Raw genomic sequence first — 16,040 nt, 5'->3', positions numbered from 1 at the left:
AATTAGAGCAACCAAGACTCATAACATTCCGATTTTATAAAACACTTTTTCCATGATTAATAATTTGTATCGTAATCACCTAATTGGAGTTCATATCAAATAAAAAAAATTAATAAACCTTAATTTATTTTGCCCATAGTTGGACTAAAATCTGATAAACCCATTTTAATATTCTTGTTAAATAAGTCAAATAAGGAAGATTGTGTTTCAATTGAATTGAATTGATTTGTAATAAGCATAATTAATTAACTAACGTAAGACAAAAAAATCCACTGCGACCAATCCTTCCAGATTTCGTCCGTGTCATATTTAACATCACCTTAAATGCACAAACTTTTGCTGTTTTCAGGAAAAACCAAGAAAAAAGAAAAAGAAAAAATACAACTTCAAACAAATAGATTTATTACCGTACTTTAAAACTAGGCTCCGCTCACGGAACACGTGCCACATAAGAATAACTGACACACCACCATTCATCGCAAAGCTTCTCCAATCACTCTCCTCATCACGCTCACTCTTCGCGCGTGCATCGCCTCTTCTCAACTAATCCTGTAATCCAAAATACAAAGCCAGAGTCCATAGTTGGTCACTGCCACGTGCTCTCCGACTGAACCCATTACCAAAGGTCAAGAAATCGAGTACTCAACAGCGTAATTATCAAAATTACCCGTATTGTTTACAGAAATCACGATCAAGTCAAAACTTTTAAAACGAATTTCAGATTGACCCTTCTGTTGATATTATAGATCCTGTGTACATATTTTTAACACAAAAATATCAATGGGAAGTTGGGTATTAATATCATTTCTATCTCAGAGTGAATATTTAAACTAACCTAAACTAAATCATTCTCCATCATAATTAATTTAAAATTAATTTAATTTTAATTTAAAAAATATGAACTAATCAATTTTTATTTATTTTAAATTTTAAAAAATGACTAAAATCAAAAAAATATATGGAGGGTATCAATGAAGAGAAACGAATTGGCTTAGATTTTTATTTTTAAATACAAAGAAAACACATGCCCCTGATTTTTTATGTCTTTTAATAAACTTTAATAAAACAAACTAGAAGGTTGGAGAGCATGATATGGAATCAGTGATTCATTGTTTGATCTTTGTGGTGTAATTAGAAATGCATGAAATTTGTTTTAGTAGATATTAACAATAAATATAAGGAGTGATTTGATAAAATTCCCAAACTCGATACGTAAAATTAAAGAAAAATCCGAAAACGAAAAAAGGAAAAAGCTTGTCAACAAAGCATCTCCCTTTTCTCTCTCCATAACACCACATATAAAACCTCTCCATTTATTTCCTCATACAACGATTTTCTCTCTCTCTCTCTCTCTCTCTCACATTTTCTCTCTCATTTTCCATTTCCTCTTTCACTTTCCACACAAAACAAACAACGCAAGCAACCAACACAGAAGATATAATAACATCAACATGACTGAAGAGGAAGAGTGGGTCAAGACTGCCATGTCCGACGACTCCATCGTCGTCGAGATGCTGTTACGCCTTCACCAGGCCGAGCCACGTCCCGCGCCGCGTCTGGCTCCTCGTAAGAAGGGCGCCGCCCCGGTTCTCCAGCTCGAGTGGAGCGTGCGTCAGCGCCGCTCCAGACAGAAGGTCCGGAGAAAAAAGGGCGACGCGGCACGTGCCAGCCCCACCACGCCGCTTTCGTGGAGCGGCGCCACGTCAGTCAGCGGCGGTGCCGCTGACGGCGGCTTCGAGGAATCCAGCAAGCCGTCCAAACCCATTGACAACGCGAGATCTAAGGTTTGTTTTTGCGTATTTTTGTGTGTGTTTCTCATTTCGAGTCACCGGCGGTTTTGTGCTTTATTTTTGACTCGGTGGCTCGATTTCAGTTGGTGTCAGTTTTGGTGGATTTTGTTGGGACGAAAAGGACCCTCTAAACTACGATAATTACCTCGATGGATTTTGAGTTTTGTTACATCTGTCAGATTTTGGTTTCTTGTCTGGAGTACTAGTATCTCATTATTCTTCTATCATTGTGACGCTTTTGCCCTTCCTGCTGTCTGCATGGGATGTATCTCGTGAATCTCTAATGGATCGGTATATACTCCGGTCGCCGGCCAGCCGTCTTCGATTTTTGACTTTCCACTTTTGTTTTATTTTATTTGTTGTTTTATTATTTTATGAAAAATTTGGTGACTTCCATTCAGCGCATGGGGTCACGTAATTTTCCTTGCCAATTTCATTATTCTAAATGCCGCCGCGTCATATCATTTCTGATTTTCTCATATCCGAAAAGACCAAAACGCCCTTCTAGGTGAGGATACTTTGGTAATTCGGAAGTTGCTAACTGTCCCAGAATCGAAGCCACTGTCGGAGCCAATAGTTTCATTGGTCAGATGAAGTTTCCATAAATTGGCGGAATTGCCACCAACAAGAGTCAAGCCTGCTTTATTATTTTGGAGGTCATTTTGGTCAAGTGATTTTCAAAGCTTGTTTAATCGGTGGCGTGTTTTTGTAGCAAAATAGGTCTGCGTATAGTTTGGTGTAATGTTGTTAGTGGTTGTGCCACTTTTTATGTTTTTTTGACAAAGAAGGGAACCAGTCCAGTACGGTAAGCCGCAGTTTTGTGTACCTGCGGGCGCGCATGAATCTTGCCACCTGGACACAAAGGGTGCGAGTCGCTTCATTCGGCGCTCGTTACGTAGAAGCGACAGCCTGTCACTGTAACATTTTGGTGTTGAGTGGGGTTCTAAATCGGTGGAAATGTGGTCAAATTATTGTTTCGCGTATATGCCTTAGAACTTGTTGAGGTGAAAATTGAAAAACTGAAAGTGAGCAAGTAGAAGTTTATATTATATGTTCCTTTAAAAAAAAAAAGTGATTTTTTAGGTTAAAAATTGAGGGCGTGGGGTCCACAGTGTCGCCGAATTAATGGCATAAGCTGACTTGTTGCTTGTTAGTATCGCCAACCCCTTTTAGCATTATCTACTACTAATAATACTGGGGGGAATATTTTTTAGGGTTCATGTTCATTGTTATATTATTTATTTATTTTTGTTGTTTGATAAATTTGGGACCAACGTCTAGGGTTTGGACTTTAACACCACAGGTCCACAAGTTTGAAACAGTCAATTTATAAGGTGTTGAATTGAAACGGACGTAAGGGTCATGTGAAAGTCACGTGATACTTTATTGTGGGGTTTGGGTGACGTAGCCCAAAACTATTGGGATCAAGCTTGTTTGTTATAAGCCACGTGTTGGGGTAGGATTGATAACTAAACGGGGTTATGGGTGTAATTATTAGCCAGAATCCCGCACTTTAATGCACAATGAGCTGTCACCAGAAATTTATGATATAAATGATCCAAACGGCTTACAGTTGTGTGTCCGTGATCATCTTAATTAATCAGATAATTAATGAATTTAATACATTCTACTCTTTGGGGTGCTCAATTAGACAATTTTATGGGAATATTGCTTTATTTGATCAGTTTGGCCACTAAGTTCGTTTCGATTATTTTGTGCTGTACAGGTTGTTGCTACAGGAGAAACAACTGCCGCTAAAAGGTCAAGGAAGAAAAAGGTACGTGATGAATTGCATGGCATGGCATGGCTTAGCTATGATGTTGGTAGTACAGCATAAGTACTTTTCGAATAGACTATTTAGTTGATATATTTCAAAATTTGGAGGTTGTTTTGAGCACTTTGACAAATGAGACTAGTGAGTCTTAAGGTTTCGGTGTCGTCATTCTTTCCTGGGTAGTGAGTTAGTGGCTAAATTCATGTTTCGTTGTTAACTTAAGTTTTGGTTGCTTGCAGACATTGGCTGAACTGAAAGAAGAGGAGGGCTTGCTATTGAAGGAAAGGAGAAATTTGAAAAATGTATGTTCCAGCTCCCTTTTGTGTGTGTGTGCGCAAAGAAATGCTTTTATTTTGTATGTAAAGAAATATTGATTCATGTAACTGACAGAAATTGGCAACCTTACGTCTCTCCTTTGAGCAACAAAGAGCCGAAAATGAAAGCTTGAAAAGAATGAAGGTAAGATAAGAACACTATTATTTTTTTCCCCCCTTCTTGCTCCTTTTACAGTTTTCTGTGTAGATATAGGGTGTATAAAAAAAACTTCGTTCATATCTGCTGCGTTATGTTTGCCGGTTAAGTTGTTGAAATGCCTTTTTATCTTTCTTGAATCCTTGTTTGCTAACTGCAACTCACAGAATTCTATTGCAGTGGAAGGGAAACTATTGTGATCTTTAAATTATTTGCTATATTGACATTACTATCTCATGATTAGTCCTGATGACAGAAGTTTGGACTAAAGGCTTAACTTCACTGAGCATACTAGGATCTCCGAGTCAGGATATGCTTCGAACTTGTCTTTTTGGCTTTTTTCCCCCCCTCTGCATCATATATGTAATTAGATGCATGCAGAGATGTTATGATAAATGATCTATTGCTTGCAGTATACATTATATTAATGATTTATAGTTATATTAACCAGTTATGCTCGATTGCGCCAGTGGTGTACTGCGGGAATGTAATAATTTCTTGACATTTTCTTTTTGATCAAAAATAACAACAGAAGATAACGACTCTTTGCACATTGATTAAGGAGATATTTTACATTACCATTCCATCTAAAGCTTCAACTAGTGTTATTTGACTCTGGTTACCATCTGTTTCTGGAATGGCTGTTATGAAAAATTAGATCTTCGTGTGCACATCATGGTGGTTGGGGTGTTATCATCTAGGACTAGTTGACCAATGCCTTGTAAAGTGTGGAAGATGCATCTCTTGAAAACTTATGGCCCAATTAATTTATTATGCTGGCAGTGCCCAAGCATATAATTTTTTTTTTCCCTCTTTAGCAATGCCCTAAAGCTGTGATGTCTTATATAAATTGGTCGTAATAATTGCATGTCTAACCTTTTTGTCATATAAAGTCTGTAATAAAGAATTGACAGATTAAGTACACCAAGTTTGACAAAGTAGTATTCTTGTTACTAAAAAAGTGATAGATAATTCTGTTTTTGGCATGTAGTTGATTCAATTCAATTGGATCCTGACCTATGTGATGTCAGAGTGATGGTGATGAACATCTGAATCTAACAATTCTTTCATTTCTTGATACAGCTTGACGTTCTTTCACAACAGAGTATGGAAATAGTTAGAGCTTCTGGATCTCAGGAAGCTATATTGAACCAACACTATCAAATGAAAGTACTTTGTGACCCCTCACGCGTGATCTTATCCTCACATGGTGCCTGCAACGATGTCAAGCCATTACCACCACATGGTTCTTCTGAGGTAGAGCGTGGAAGTAACGGATCTTCCTTCTTGCTACCTGATCTAAACCTACCTGTCGATCCTGACTCAGATTCTGGGAATTTATATGGAGTAAGCTGAGAAGCGTCGGTTGTATATTGGTAATTCTTTTCTTTTTTCCCCCTAATTTAGCAGAAGTAAGATCTCCAATGGACTCATGCTTAATAATACATAATGGTCCGTTCTAACTATGTTGCAAGTTGAGTTATTGTAATTACCAAACAGATTACCTTCGCCGCTTAACCTAGATGCGGGAGTTTGTTCTTTTAATACACGAGGGTACTGGGGGTAGTGTAGAAATCCTAACTTAGATGCAGCCAGATTCCTTTTTCGCAGGTTTCTACATTTGTCCAAGATTCTTTGGGGTCAACCCTCATTCCTTCTTTGGCTTTTTCATTTTTTGTATTTTCATTTTTTTCTATTTAGGAAATATCAAGAGAGTTGTAATTATTATATAGATAATGACATGTTTTGCAACTTGCAATTCATCTTTTCAATATAACTGCCTGTTGTGCTTGTCCGATCTTGTGCTTATCTAATTTTTTTTTTTTTCTTTTGTGTTTCCCTGTTGATATTTACTGTTATGAAACTTGCTACTGATGGTAAAAGAATTCCATCCAAATCATACATGATTAGTAGTGGTAGGAGATCCTTGAAAGCTAAGCAAAGCCCAAATGACCCACATGTTGAATGATTGATTATTATGGGGTTTTGGGGTTATTTAGAAAATTGATAGGGACGTGTCTGTACTGAACTTGAAGATGCAACTGTTGAATGATTTATGTCATCAACAAAGCCCAACTGAGACCACATGTTGCTTAGCATAGGATTCTTTACATGCTTTTGTGTTCAAGACGGGAAGCAATGCAGCTAAGATTAAAGAATCAGATACCTTCCTTGGCAACCCCTCGGTCAATATTTAAGATATTGAAACCTGAAGTTTCCTCGAACGTGTCCGCAGCCAACTTTGCTGGAAATGTGTGTAAAAACAAAGTATACATAGACATAACATATCAGTCTAGAGAGGCAGATGGCAGATACAAGGGAGCTCGAAAATAGTCTTGTTTCGATTCAGAAACAGAAATGCTTTGTAGAACCGCGAGTCGTAATCAAGCTGCAAGTTTTGAGGATGCTTTAAAGGGTCAAAGAGTTTCTGAAGCAGTGGGTGAAAGAGAGGTTACAAGAAGCTACAGTTGCTAGATGGAGGTCCTAGCCAGGGAAGATTGTGCGGCGTGGGAGGAGTGGGCAAGGTTGTTTATTAACCCAAATCAGCAGCAAGATCCTGAATATATCAAAGAATTTTGATGTTGCTATTTCCGCAACAAATATTTTTACCGACTTACAACTTGAGAAGATTCAAGAAAAGATCTGATTGAAAAATATACAGGTCTTTTACTTAGTTTGTTGTGTGAGATTATGTTGACTGAAATTACAGTTAGGTGGCATTTATTTTAGTCTATATATAATAATAACTCACATTTAACATAAGATAAGAGAAAAAGTACAGAAAAATTTGTAAAAGGTTGGATTTACATCAAATATTTTTGTGTATTTATGATTAAGTGAATTCAATGTATTTAATTCATGCAAGAGTTGAAGATTACATTACTTACATCCCTGCAGAATAAGAAAACCATATTATCTTCTAGCTATTTTCTCTATAAACTTCTTAGCTACTTTCTCATTGAGTTTAAACGTGCAAATTCTTTCTCTTAAGTTAATTCAAATTAAGCATAATTTTTTTTGCGATATCTAAACGAGATCTCAAAGCATATTAATTTCCAATTTGAATTTTTTGTTTTTTCATTACTTAATCTAACAACTTAAGTCTCCTACTCTTCTTATGAGTAGATTTCAAACTCTAAACTTTTCGTTTTCACACAAAAAACTTTTACCATTTCAATTAGATGATACCCACGAAGCACTATTTCGATTTATATTTACTTAGATTGTGAGTAATCTTTGTAAACGTGATTCTAGGGTTAATTGGCACCTGTGTGCCAATTGGTATTGATTTTTTTTTTGTTTTTTTAAATTGATTAAGCATCAGGTTATTGTATTACACAAAGATATTTACAAATGACAACATATCATTACACTGATATTTACAATAAGATATATATCTGGGACTTACATTATTATATTTTTATTCTATGAAGTATATGCCCAGCCAAATACTCCTTATGGGAGAGGGATGTCTCTACTCCACTCACATTTCACAAGGGAGAAAGACGTTATAAGCAATTTCTACATAATTATAATTAATTGAGAGAGTTTGAGTCTGTGGGAACTCGAATCATTGCCCTCATAGTCATTCTTGACTTTAAGGGTAATGGTTCACCACTGGGCTATAAGCCCAAGTGGCACGCCAATTGGTATTGTTAGGTCTGCTTAGTGGTACTTTTTAAGTCACTTGGAGATTGATTGTTTGTAAAGGCTTCAAGGGGATCGAAAGGTAATTGCTTTGGCTTGAAATTAAGGCCATTGGTATAAGGAATTTTCAAGTATGTTTCTTTAAGCTGCGTGATCTGTTCGAGAAGTCATATATTTTAAACTTGAGACGCGTTGAAAGCTGCTCCTCCTTTCAGCCTTCAAATCGACCAAAATTTGATGCATATTTGCCATTGTTTCGCCAAATTTGTAGCTTGAGTAGTTGCAGTAATTCTTGGAACAATAATAGCCTCCGAAAAACAAATTGTAAAGTCCTAAAGAGCTTTTTTTGTGTTTATTTTATGGAATGGGAATGAGGTGGAATGAGAATGAGCTGGGAATGAGAATGGACTGAAATGAGAATAAGATTTCAATGTTTACTTGATAAAAATAAATGGGAATGTGAATGTGCTAGAATGTCATTGATGTGTTTATTTGACAAAATAAATGGGAATGAGAATCAATTTACCAAAATACCCATAGTATTAATAATTAATAAAAATAATTAATTTATCATTATTAACAATATTATCATTATTGTTGTTATTATTACTATTATTATTATTATTATTATTATTATTGTTAATATTATTTTTAGTAATATTATCATTATTAACATTTATTATTATTTTTATTAATATTATCATTATTAACATTATTATTATATTTTATTAAATTTATTATTTTAGTTATTATTAATTACTGTTAATATTATTTTTATGAATATTATCATTATTAACATTTATTATTATTATTATTAAATTTTATTACTTTATTATTTTAGTTACTATTAATTATTGTTATTATTATTTTTATTAATATTATCATTAAAAACATTTATTATTATTATTAATTAATATCATTTTTATAATAATATTTATACATGTATCTAGATAAAAATTACATTATTATTATTATTTAATAATTTTATTATTTTAGTTACTATTAAAGTAAACATATATTTCATTTTCATTCCCTCATTTTCATTCCTCACCCTCCCATGGGAATGAGATTCACATTTTTTATTTCCAAATTGTGTGGGACCCACATATTTTATTCTCATTCCCAAATTACATTTTGCTAAGTAAACATGGATTTTTTTCTCATTCTTTCATTCTTATTCTCTATTCCATGAAGTAAACATACCGTAAAAGTTCACAAGCTTCAATTTCAACAACTTGCACTTGGCTCAGCCGTTTCTTTTTGTTTAACTTCTTCATCAATTGCAACCCTTGTCATCACACGGTCACTTGCTTCACTCAGCTTTAGTAATGCATTTTGTAATGCCCCATAGTTATTTCAAGCTCGCGTGCCAATGCTGCTCTTCTGATAGACCTTGGCAACGACGAGAAACAATGGCATTACAAGTAATTTTTTTTTTGTTACACTGATATTGTTTGGGTGGTTAAAACACTATTGCCTGATATATACCTGAGCAAGTTGTGGCCTCCTCATTATCAAACCAATTCTCAAGGAGAATCACAATAGTCAGCTGCTTGAATGCACGAGGATTGCCAAGGAACTTGTGAAAAGAAGCTGAGATCTTTACAAAGACTTGGAAAAAAAAAAAAAAGTCTTTACAAAGACTTAGTCAAAGATCGACCGGCGAGTTGTCCAGGAAAATCAAGCATTATTCCTACACCCAGACGATTACCGTAACAACCTCTCAACCGCCACATAACTGACGCACCCAAACATCACCCGATTGGTACGTTCAACCAACTCAGCTGCTTATAAAAGCCATACAAAGTCAAATCAAGGTAGGACACTTTGAACCGAGGGGAAACTCTGTCTCTTTGATTTTAGAACTTTTCTTCTGGAATTATTTCTTTCTTGTGGGAATTAAGGTCATTGCCCATTGGTATTAGGAATTTTCAAGTATGTTTCTTTAAGATGCGTGATTTGTTCGAGAAGTCATATATTTTAAACTTTGAGATGCATTGAAAGCTACTCCTTTCAGCCTTCAAATTGACCAAAATTTGATTCCAATAGTCATAATTAAGCCACGAAGATTTTTAGCACAAGTTCTTCTAGAAATCTATAACTGACTTGAGTGTTGGAAGATTTTCGCCGGAAAAACATCTGGCGCCCCCCTGACTTTTTCTTGTGATCGTAGGTGAGGTCAGAGTGAAGTGTTTATGGATGTTAGTAGTTGCTCAAAGCAAGTGGAAGCAAATACCGTCTCCTATCAAAACAAATTTAAGTGACGGTGTAGTAACTTGGTCAAGGTGACAACCAAACCAGATTTCTGCATCAACAGATATTACAATTAGACAACCATTGATGTGATATTATAATTAGACAATTACTAGTATTTGTAATTAAACAATTATTAGGATTAGTTTGCATTAAATTTTATGAAGCAGTCCAAATTTTTACCCACACAAATTTTGAGGAATGCTTGTGTTGCAGAAGCGCAGATTGAGCAATTGTTAATATTATGGTGGCTTTGATTTCTAGAGAAATATAAATGTGGTGACAAACAAATACAAAGAAAAGAGAAGATAATAATTTACCTGGTTCGGCTTAAAGTCTAAGTTCACGAGCAAATATTGAAAGATAAATTCACTAATAAATGAGATTTACAAAAGTAGGAAAAATTCTCAAAATTCTCAAAATTCCAAAACTCCAAAACACTCAATTATATCCTCATTAAAGTACTCAAGTAGAAGCCCTATCAAATCTCTCAAATTGCTTCACTTGTAAGTGCTCTCAAATGTGGGATGCTAACAAATGAAAAACTCTTCGCTATTTATAAGAGTGCATGGTAGCACTATTGCTCTTATCCTCTAAAATTGTCAAAGTTTATTTGGTAGGCACCGAATTTTCTGACAATTTAACAAATTTGACCAATTTTATCAAAAAAATTTCTTTGACTTAATAATTATTTAGTTAAATTGTTAATTTTTTTTTTTTTTACTTAACAATCTGCTCCACTCACATTTTATGAGAGATGAAGATTACCTCCACTTAATTAGATCTTATTCGAGAGTAAAATTTTGAGTTCCCGTATCTCAAAAGAGAACTTCAACTATGAGAATAACAGCCCACCAATCGTCCGAAGACCGAGTGTCGCCATCACAAGTAATTGAAATCGATAAAAGGTTGACCATGATAGCTAATCACATTAAGACTCAGTACTATATACGTAAACGGCTTGTAAGGTCGATACATGGATATGATCATGGGGCAATTATATTTTGAGCAAGAGACAATAATTAATTTTTAATATGATGTAACCAAAGCCGCAAAATCATTTAATCCATACATATAAAAATTTAATGATTTTTACCTTGTGCTTGGATCAGATTGAATCAAAATATATAAAATTCAATTACAAAGAATTGAAATATAGATTTAATTTTCTTAATCCAATATAAACCAATCCAGTCCATTTATTAAACAAAAGAAAAACTCACCAAATTACATGGTATATATAAATTTTCTACCTGACACCCAATTCGACCTCGGTAATTAAACTAGCTTGAGTCCCCTGCTTTTGTGAAACAAATTTCAGTATTTAACAGAAATAACGGAAATAAGTCACCATCCATCAGGTTTGAAACAGGGAAGAAATGCGTATTGAGTGGCTTCATCCTCCCATTGCAGCTGGCTCCAACACCTTTGATCACTGTTCGAATTAAGTGAAAGCCTCTTGAGATTTGGGCAGGAGCTTACTGTGATCCCTTTCAGATGTTTCAAGGGCAATACATCTGGATAGATGCTCTTCAATATTTCTTGAAAACTGAATGAGTTCAAGTTTCTCAAATGAGTTTAAATTTTGTATCCTCCTGAAACTTTGCGCAGTCTGTCAATACAGATGATTTCTTCCATATGTGAGCTTTGATTGATGTCAATTTTCCTGAAGTTGGGAGCAAAAATAAGCCATGTCAAGTCCATTAAATCTTGTGCAAAAATTTAGTTCCACTTTTTGAAGGCTGTGGAACCCGTGAATTTCTCTTTTTTTTTTTACTTCTCCTGGACACTCAATCTCGAACTCCTGCAAACGTGTGCAAAATGCAATATGCAACTTATCAAGTTGCCTCATTTCTGCTAATGGTAACACTTCGAGTGACCTTGTATGCTCAGACTTAGGCCTTGATGCACCCCCAAAAAGTTCAAGGCCACGCATACAGTTATGTAACTTGAGAGATGCGAAACTTTTGGAGAGCATATGAACTTTTTAAGGTAATGCTAAACACGTTCAAATGTTTCAAACAACACAATTGTTCAACCAAAAATTCACTGCCACCAAACGGCAGACTATCTGCCTTCATATATTGTGCCTTACCGTAGAATCTGAACATTCTCAGTACTTGTGGCTTTGAAAAATTAGATCTTAGTTGTCGAGTAATTGTGCCGTGTGAGGATGTGTTCTCTAAGTTCAAACATGCAAGATTCCCCAAGAAGCCCAACTCCTTTGGCAATTCTAGGATGCCACTCGATGATAGATCAAGATGTTGTAGAGAAACTAATCTTGAAATTCTCGATGGCAATTTCTCTAGACAAGGAGAATTTGATAGGTTCAAAACCTTAAGACAAGGCTTGAATTGAAAAAGGTCACCACCGATCATGCTTAATGGATTAATATTAAGAAACAAAGTCAAGAGTTGAGGGCTCGTAGGGGTCTCCCATAGATCCCCAATTTTATTTTCCTTCAATGACACCCTTCTTGTTCCTTCCTATTTACTAACTTCTGGTGCTTCGGTCAATTGAGCACCTGCATGAACCAAAAATTCTCCTCCTCCTCAGCAAGTTCATATGCAATCCATAAAGCCATATCACGTATCACGTCGTGTAATGTTACACTACCTTCCCCGTCTTCTTCTTTTCTAAGAACACCAATATTGTAATACCGTTCATTATGTGCTCCACTTGTATGTATCATTTGTGTCAAAATACCCCTCGCCAATCCAAAAATCTATCAAGTCTCTTTTTAAAATACTAAAATATTCCGAAAATAGACCACAGTATAAGAAATAACATCTAATTGTATCATTTGACAAATCATCATAACTGAACTTTAAAAATGGATACACTTTTTAGTCCATACGTGAAAATTTAGAGGTCGATCTCCGCAAGAATTGAATTGCATGGTTCAACTGTTTTCTTGTAAGCCATGGCTCGAGCCGTGGTGACAAGTGCAAGGGGCAAACCACCACACTCGTTTGTCACAATTTCGACTAGTTTGGGAATATCAGAATGATCATCAATTGTCTCTTTTCCAACCTTCATTTGAAACAATTTCCAAGCCTCTTCATGTCTCAAACACTCCATTCTGAACATCTCGTGAGCTTCCTTGTGGCCACATACCTCAACAAAACGAGTTGTGAAAAGTACCTTGGACATACGTTTTGGGTTTGGGACGGGGACTCCCATTTGGGTTAAAATCAACTCACTCCCACACATCATTCAACACAAAACAAACTCCTTCTTGCTTAAAATCCCGAAGATGTTCATAGTCTTCTCTTCAAGACCTTTTCTCGCCCATAGATCATCAACAAGGCCTAATTTTCTACGGATTTGTTCTTGGATCTTCTCATCAAGTTGTAAGACACTACAGCCCATATCACAACATCGAAATCATCCCGCACATCAACAAATTTATTATTGATTTGGGTTGATAGAGTAGTTTTACCCATCCCTCCATGCCATAAAGGCCAATGATTCCGATTGTTCTTCTTCTACAAGGCAACTCCAAACTTGATCAAACGTTGATTCTAGACCAACTGTTAAATCACTAGGTCTTCCATCCACTGCAGCTCCTGGTGTCCTTTCAGCCACCACATCAAAAGCACCTTCAACCTTTAAATCAACCAAAACTCGTACCATTTTTGCCACTTTTTTGGCCAACTTGTAGCTTGACTTGCTTCAGTTCTTCGAACGATATCCCCCAAGACATAGAGTCTCGATTTCTTGAGAGCTGTCTCTCATTAGTTCACGAGCTTCAATTTCAACAGCTTGCACCCTCGAAATCTACCCTTGCACTTGGCTCAGCCGTGTCGTTTGTTTTTTGTTCTTCAATTACAACCCTTGTAATCACATCGCTCATTGCTTCAATCAACTTTTGCAATGCATTCCGCAAAGCTACATGATTATTTTCGGCTCACGTACATATGTTGCTTTTGTTGGGGAAAAATCAGGTTTTTAAATTTTTATAAAACCTTTTGAAGATCGCTCTCATATAATATATAAGAATTCGTATTCTAGAAATCGTACCTTGCAAATCCGAGTTGGCTTTTTCCGCTGAAGTGATTTAGGCTCCTAGATCACGATCTGCCACCACCACTCCTGTTAGATCACGATCCGTCACCACCACGCTTGTTAGATCACGAACTGTCACCAATGATCTTCCAGGTTATGACTCAGGTTCGATCTGCACTTGACGTGTGGGCGCCTTTATCACTACCAAAGCAACTAGCACGAGAAAATTTTTCTCTCAACAATGGAGAGAAAAATCTTTTTCTCTGATCTGTATAAAGTGGCTTCTACTTTTTTCTGTTGAGAAAAATAAGCCTTATATATCTCCCTTTAGTGAAAACCTTAGGCTCCAAATAATGAAAAAACAAAACCCACGTTATTTGCTTTTTCAATAGGGGACCCACCTTGTAAAATAACATAAGGCCCCTTATACAAAAGCTAATTAAATGGAGCCTCCCACTAAATGATATATTTAGGCTTTTGACCCAAATTGCTAGTTATCTTACTTATTAGTCCAGTAGTGGTGCAATCAATTAAATGAGCTAACCCGGGGATCATTTGGGAACATACAATAGTGGCTACAATAATTAGGCATGTAATTAAACTAGCCCAATTATTTAATTCCAAATCTACTCCACTAAAAGATTGGAACTGACTTCCATAATTGTATGCTCGAATAATAATTCGTTCCAAGCCACATTGATTTCTTTACTGCACAATCCTTTGTACCACATCGTTAATTAAATTGATATCTCAACTGTCCAATCAATTTAATAACATCTTATTCCTTGATCCTTACTGGTTTTCTCTAATGATCATTTTCAACATACTAAATATGTTGACACACTCTGGCCAGAGAATTCTATGATCAAGTACCGAAAACCTATCAAGAGATGTGTTGTACAAATTCTATATTGTTAATCCATAACTCCAATACTCATAATTGCTCCCACCAAGATACCGGGTAATCTTGATCACAAGGATGTGTCGTGCCCATAGGTAACTCAAATGAAATAACAATCACAATCATGAAATCATAATTAACTCAAGATTAAGATTACAATAAAATCAACGCCTATGAGATTTAATAAGTCTGACAGTTATTACAAAGTTAATTAAATCTCATATGTGATCCTGTTCAATGTAGTCGTACTACATCAATAAATTCATACATGATTAAGACAAATCATTCAATGAATTTATTACAGTCTATACCTAAATAAAGTGCCCAACTTTATTTATCAACTGCGAACTAAATTTATTTAATCATAAGATAACTTGTATTTATGTCTTCTGTGAATCCACATGGTGATCACATAAATACATATAATATGATTAAATGGACTTTAATACAAATATTAATGCAATTAAGATATTTGAATAAAATACCTCATTTATTTTATTAATCAGAAAAATTGTTTATTACAATTAAATAAACACATATGCTTTTAAAGAGCATATTTTCCCAACAATCTCCCACTAGCTCTCAAAGCATATCTGGCATATTGCACATGCTCTAGGGCTCTAAGTGCAGGTTATAAAGGTTTCCCACTAATGGCCATTGTAATAAGATCTGCAATTTAGCATCTAATGCCATTTGGGGTACTTTTATATAACCTTTCTACACTATTCCCTTATAAGATGATACTTCCTTTTAATATGTTTTGTTTCTTGTGGTTCCTTGGTTCCTTAGATTGAGCTACCGCACCACCATTATCACAAAATAGTTTAAGGGGTGCAGTTACAACAAGTACCACCTCAAGATTTTGTAGGAACTTGCAGAGCCATATAGCTTCTTTTGCAGCTTCAGATGTAGCCACATATTCAGCTTTAGTTATTGAGTCTGTGATACAAGATTGTTTCACACTCATCCAACTAATAGCTCCACTTCCCAATGCAAACACATAGCCAGAAGTAGATTTTCTGGAATCCCTATCTGACTTAAAGTCAGAATCAGTATAACCCACTGGAATAAGTTCATCACCAGAATACACAAGCATATAATTTTTAGTTCTTTTCAAATACTTTATAATATGCTTGACTGCAGTCCAGTATTGAGGTCCAGGATTAAATTGATATCTGCTAACCATCCATACCGC

The 16,040-nt window shown here is 35.4% G+C and overlaps 2 protein-coding genes across 2 annotated transcripts; one reads left to right on the top strand and one right to left on the bottom strand.

Annotated features, from left to right (window-relative positions):
• The first annotated feature begins 1,337 nt into the window (after window positions 1-1,337).
• Window positions 1,338-6,777, top strand: LOC18036177. The gene is made up of 5 exons (XM_006427467.2): window positions 1,338-1,784; window positions 3,517-3,567; window positions 3,804-3,866; window positions 3,955-4,023; window positions 5,119-6,777. Exons 1-5 carry the CDS (start codon window positions 1,452-1,454, stop codon window positions 5,389-5,391), a joined length of 789 nt encoding a protein of 262 aa, XP_006427530.1. The 5' UTR covers window positions 1,338-1,451; the 3' UTR covers window positions 5,392-6,777.
• Window positions 6,778-12,801: 6,024 nt separating this feature from the next.
• LOC18035919 (probable disease resistance protein At1g52660) lies at window positions 12,802-13,119 on the bottom strand. Its single transcript, XM_024181200.1, has one exon. It carries the CDS (start codon window positions 13,117-13,119, stop codon window positions 12,802-12,804), a length of 318 nt encoding a protein of 105 aa, XP_024036968.1.
• Window positions 13,120-16,040: the final 2,921 nt, after the last annotated feature.

The sequence above is a fragment of the Citrus clementina genome, unplaced genomic scaffold (genome assembly GCF_000493195.1).
Source record: "Citrus clementina cultivar Clemenules unplaced genomic scaffold, Citrus_clementina_v1.0 scaffold_7, whole genome shotgun sequence".
In the NCBI taxonomy this organism is placed as follows: Eukaryota; Viridiplantae; Streptophyta; class Magnoliopsida; order Sapindales; family Rutaceae; genus Citrus; species Citrus x clementina.
This window is presented reverse-complemented; position numbering and strand designations above follow the sequence as displayed.

What these genes read in the sequence shown, in the direction of transcription:
- LOC18035919 (XM_024181200.1), bottom strand. Translation starts at nt 13,119, where the DNA reads ATGGGAGTCCCCGTCCCAAACCCAAAACGTATGTCCAAGGTACTTTTC.
- LOC18036177 (XM_006427467.2), top strand. Translation starts at nt 1,452, where the DNA reads ATGACTGAAGAGGAAGAGTGGGTCAAGACTGCCATGTCCGACGACTCC. An exon ending in AAAGGTCAAGGAAGAAAAAG is followed by an intron (nt 3,568 to 3,803) that starts GTACGTGATGAA and finishes GGTTGCTTGCAG; the next exon opens with ACATTGGCTGAACTGAAAGA. An exon ending in AAAGCTTGAAAAGAATGAAG is followed by an intron (nt 4,024 to 5,118) that starts GTAAGATAAGAA and finishes TTCTTGATACAG; the next exon opens with CTTGACGTTCTTTCACAACA.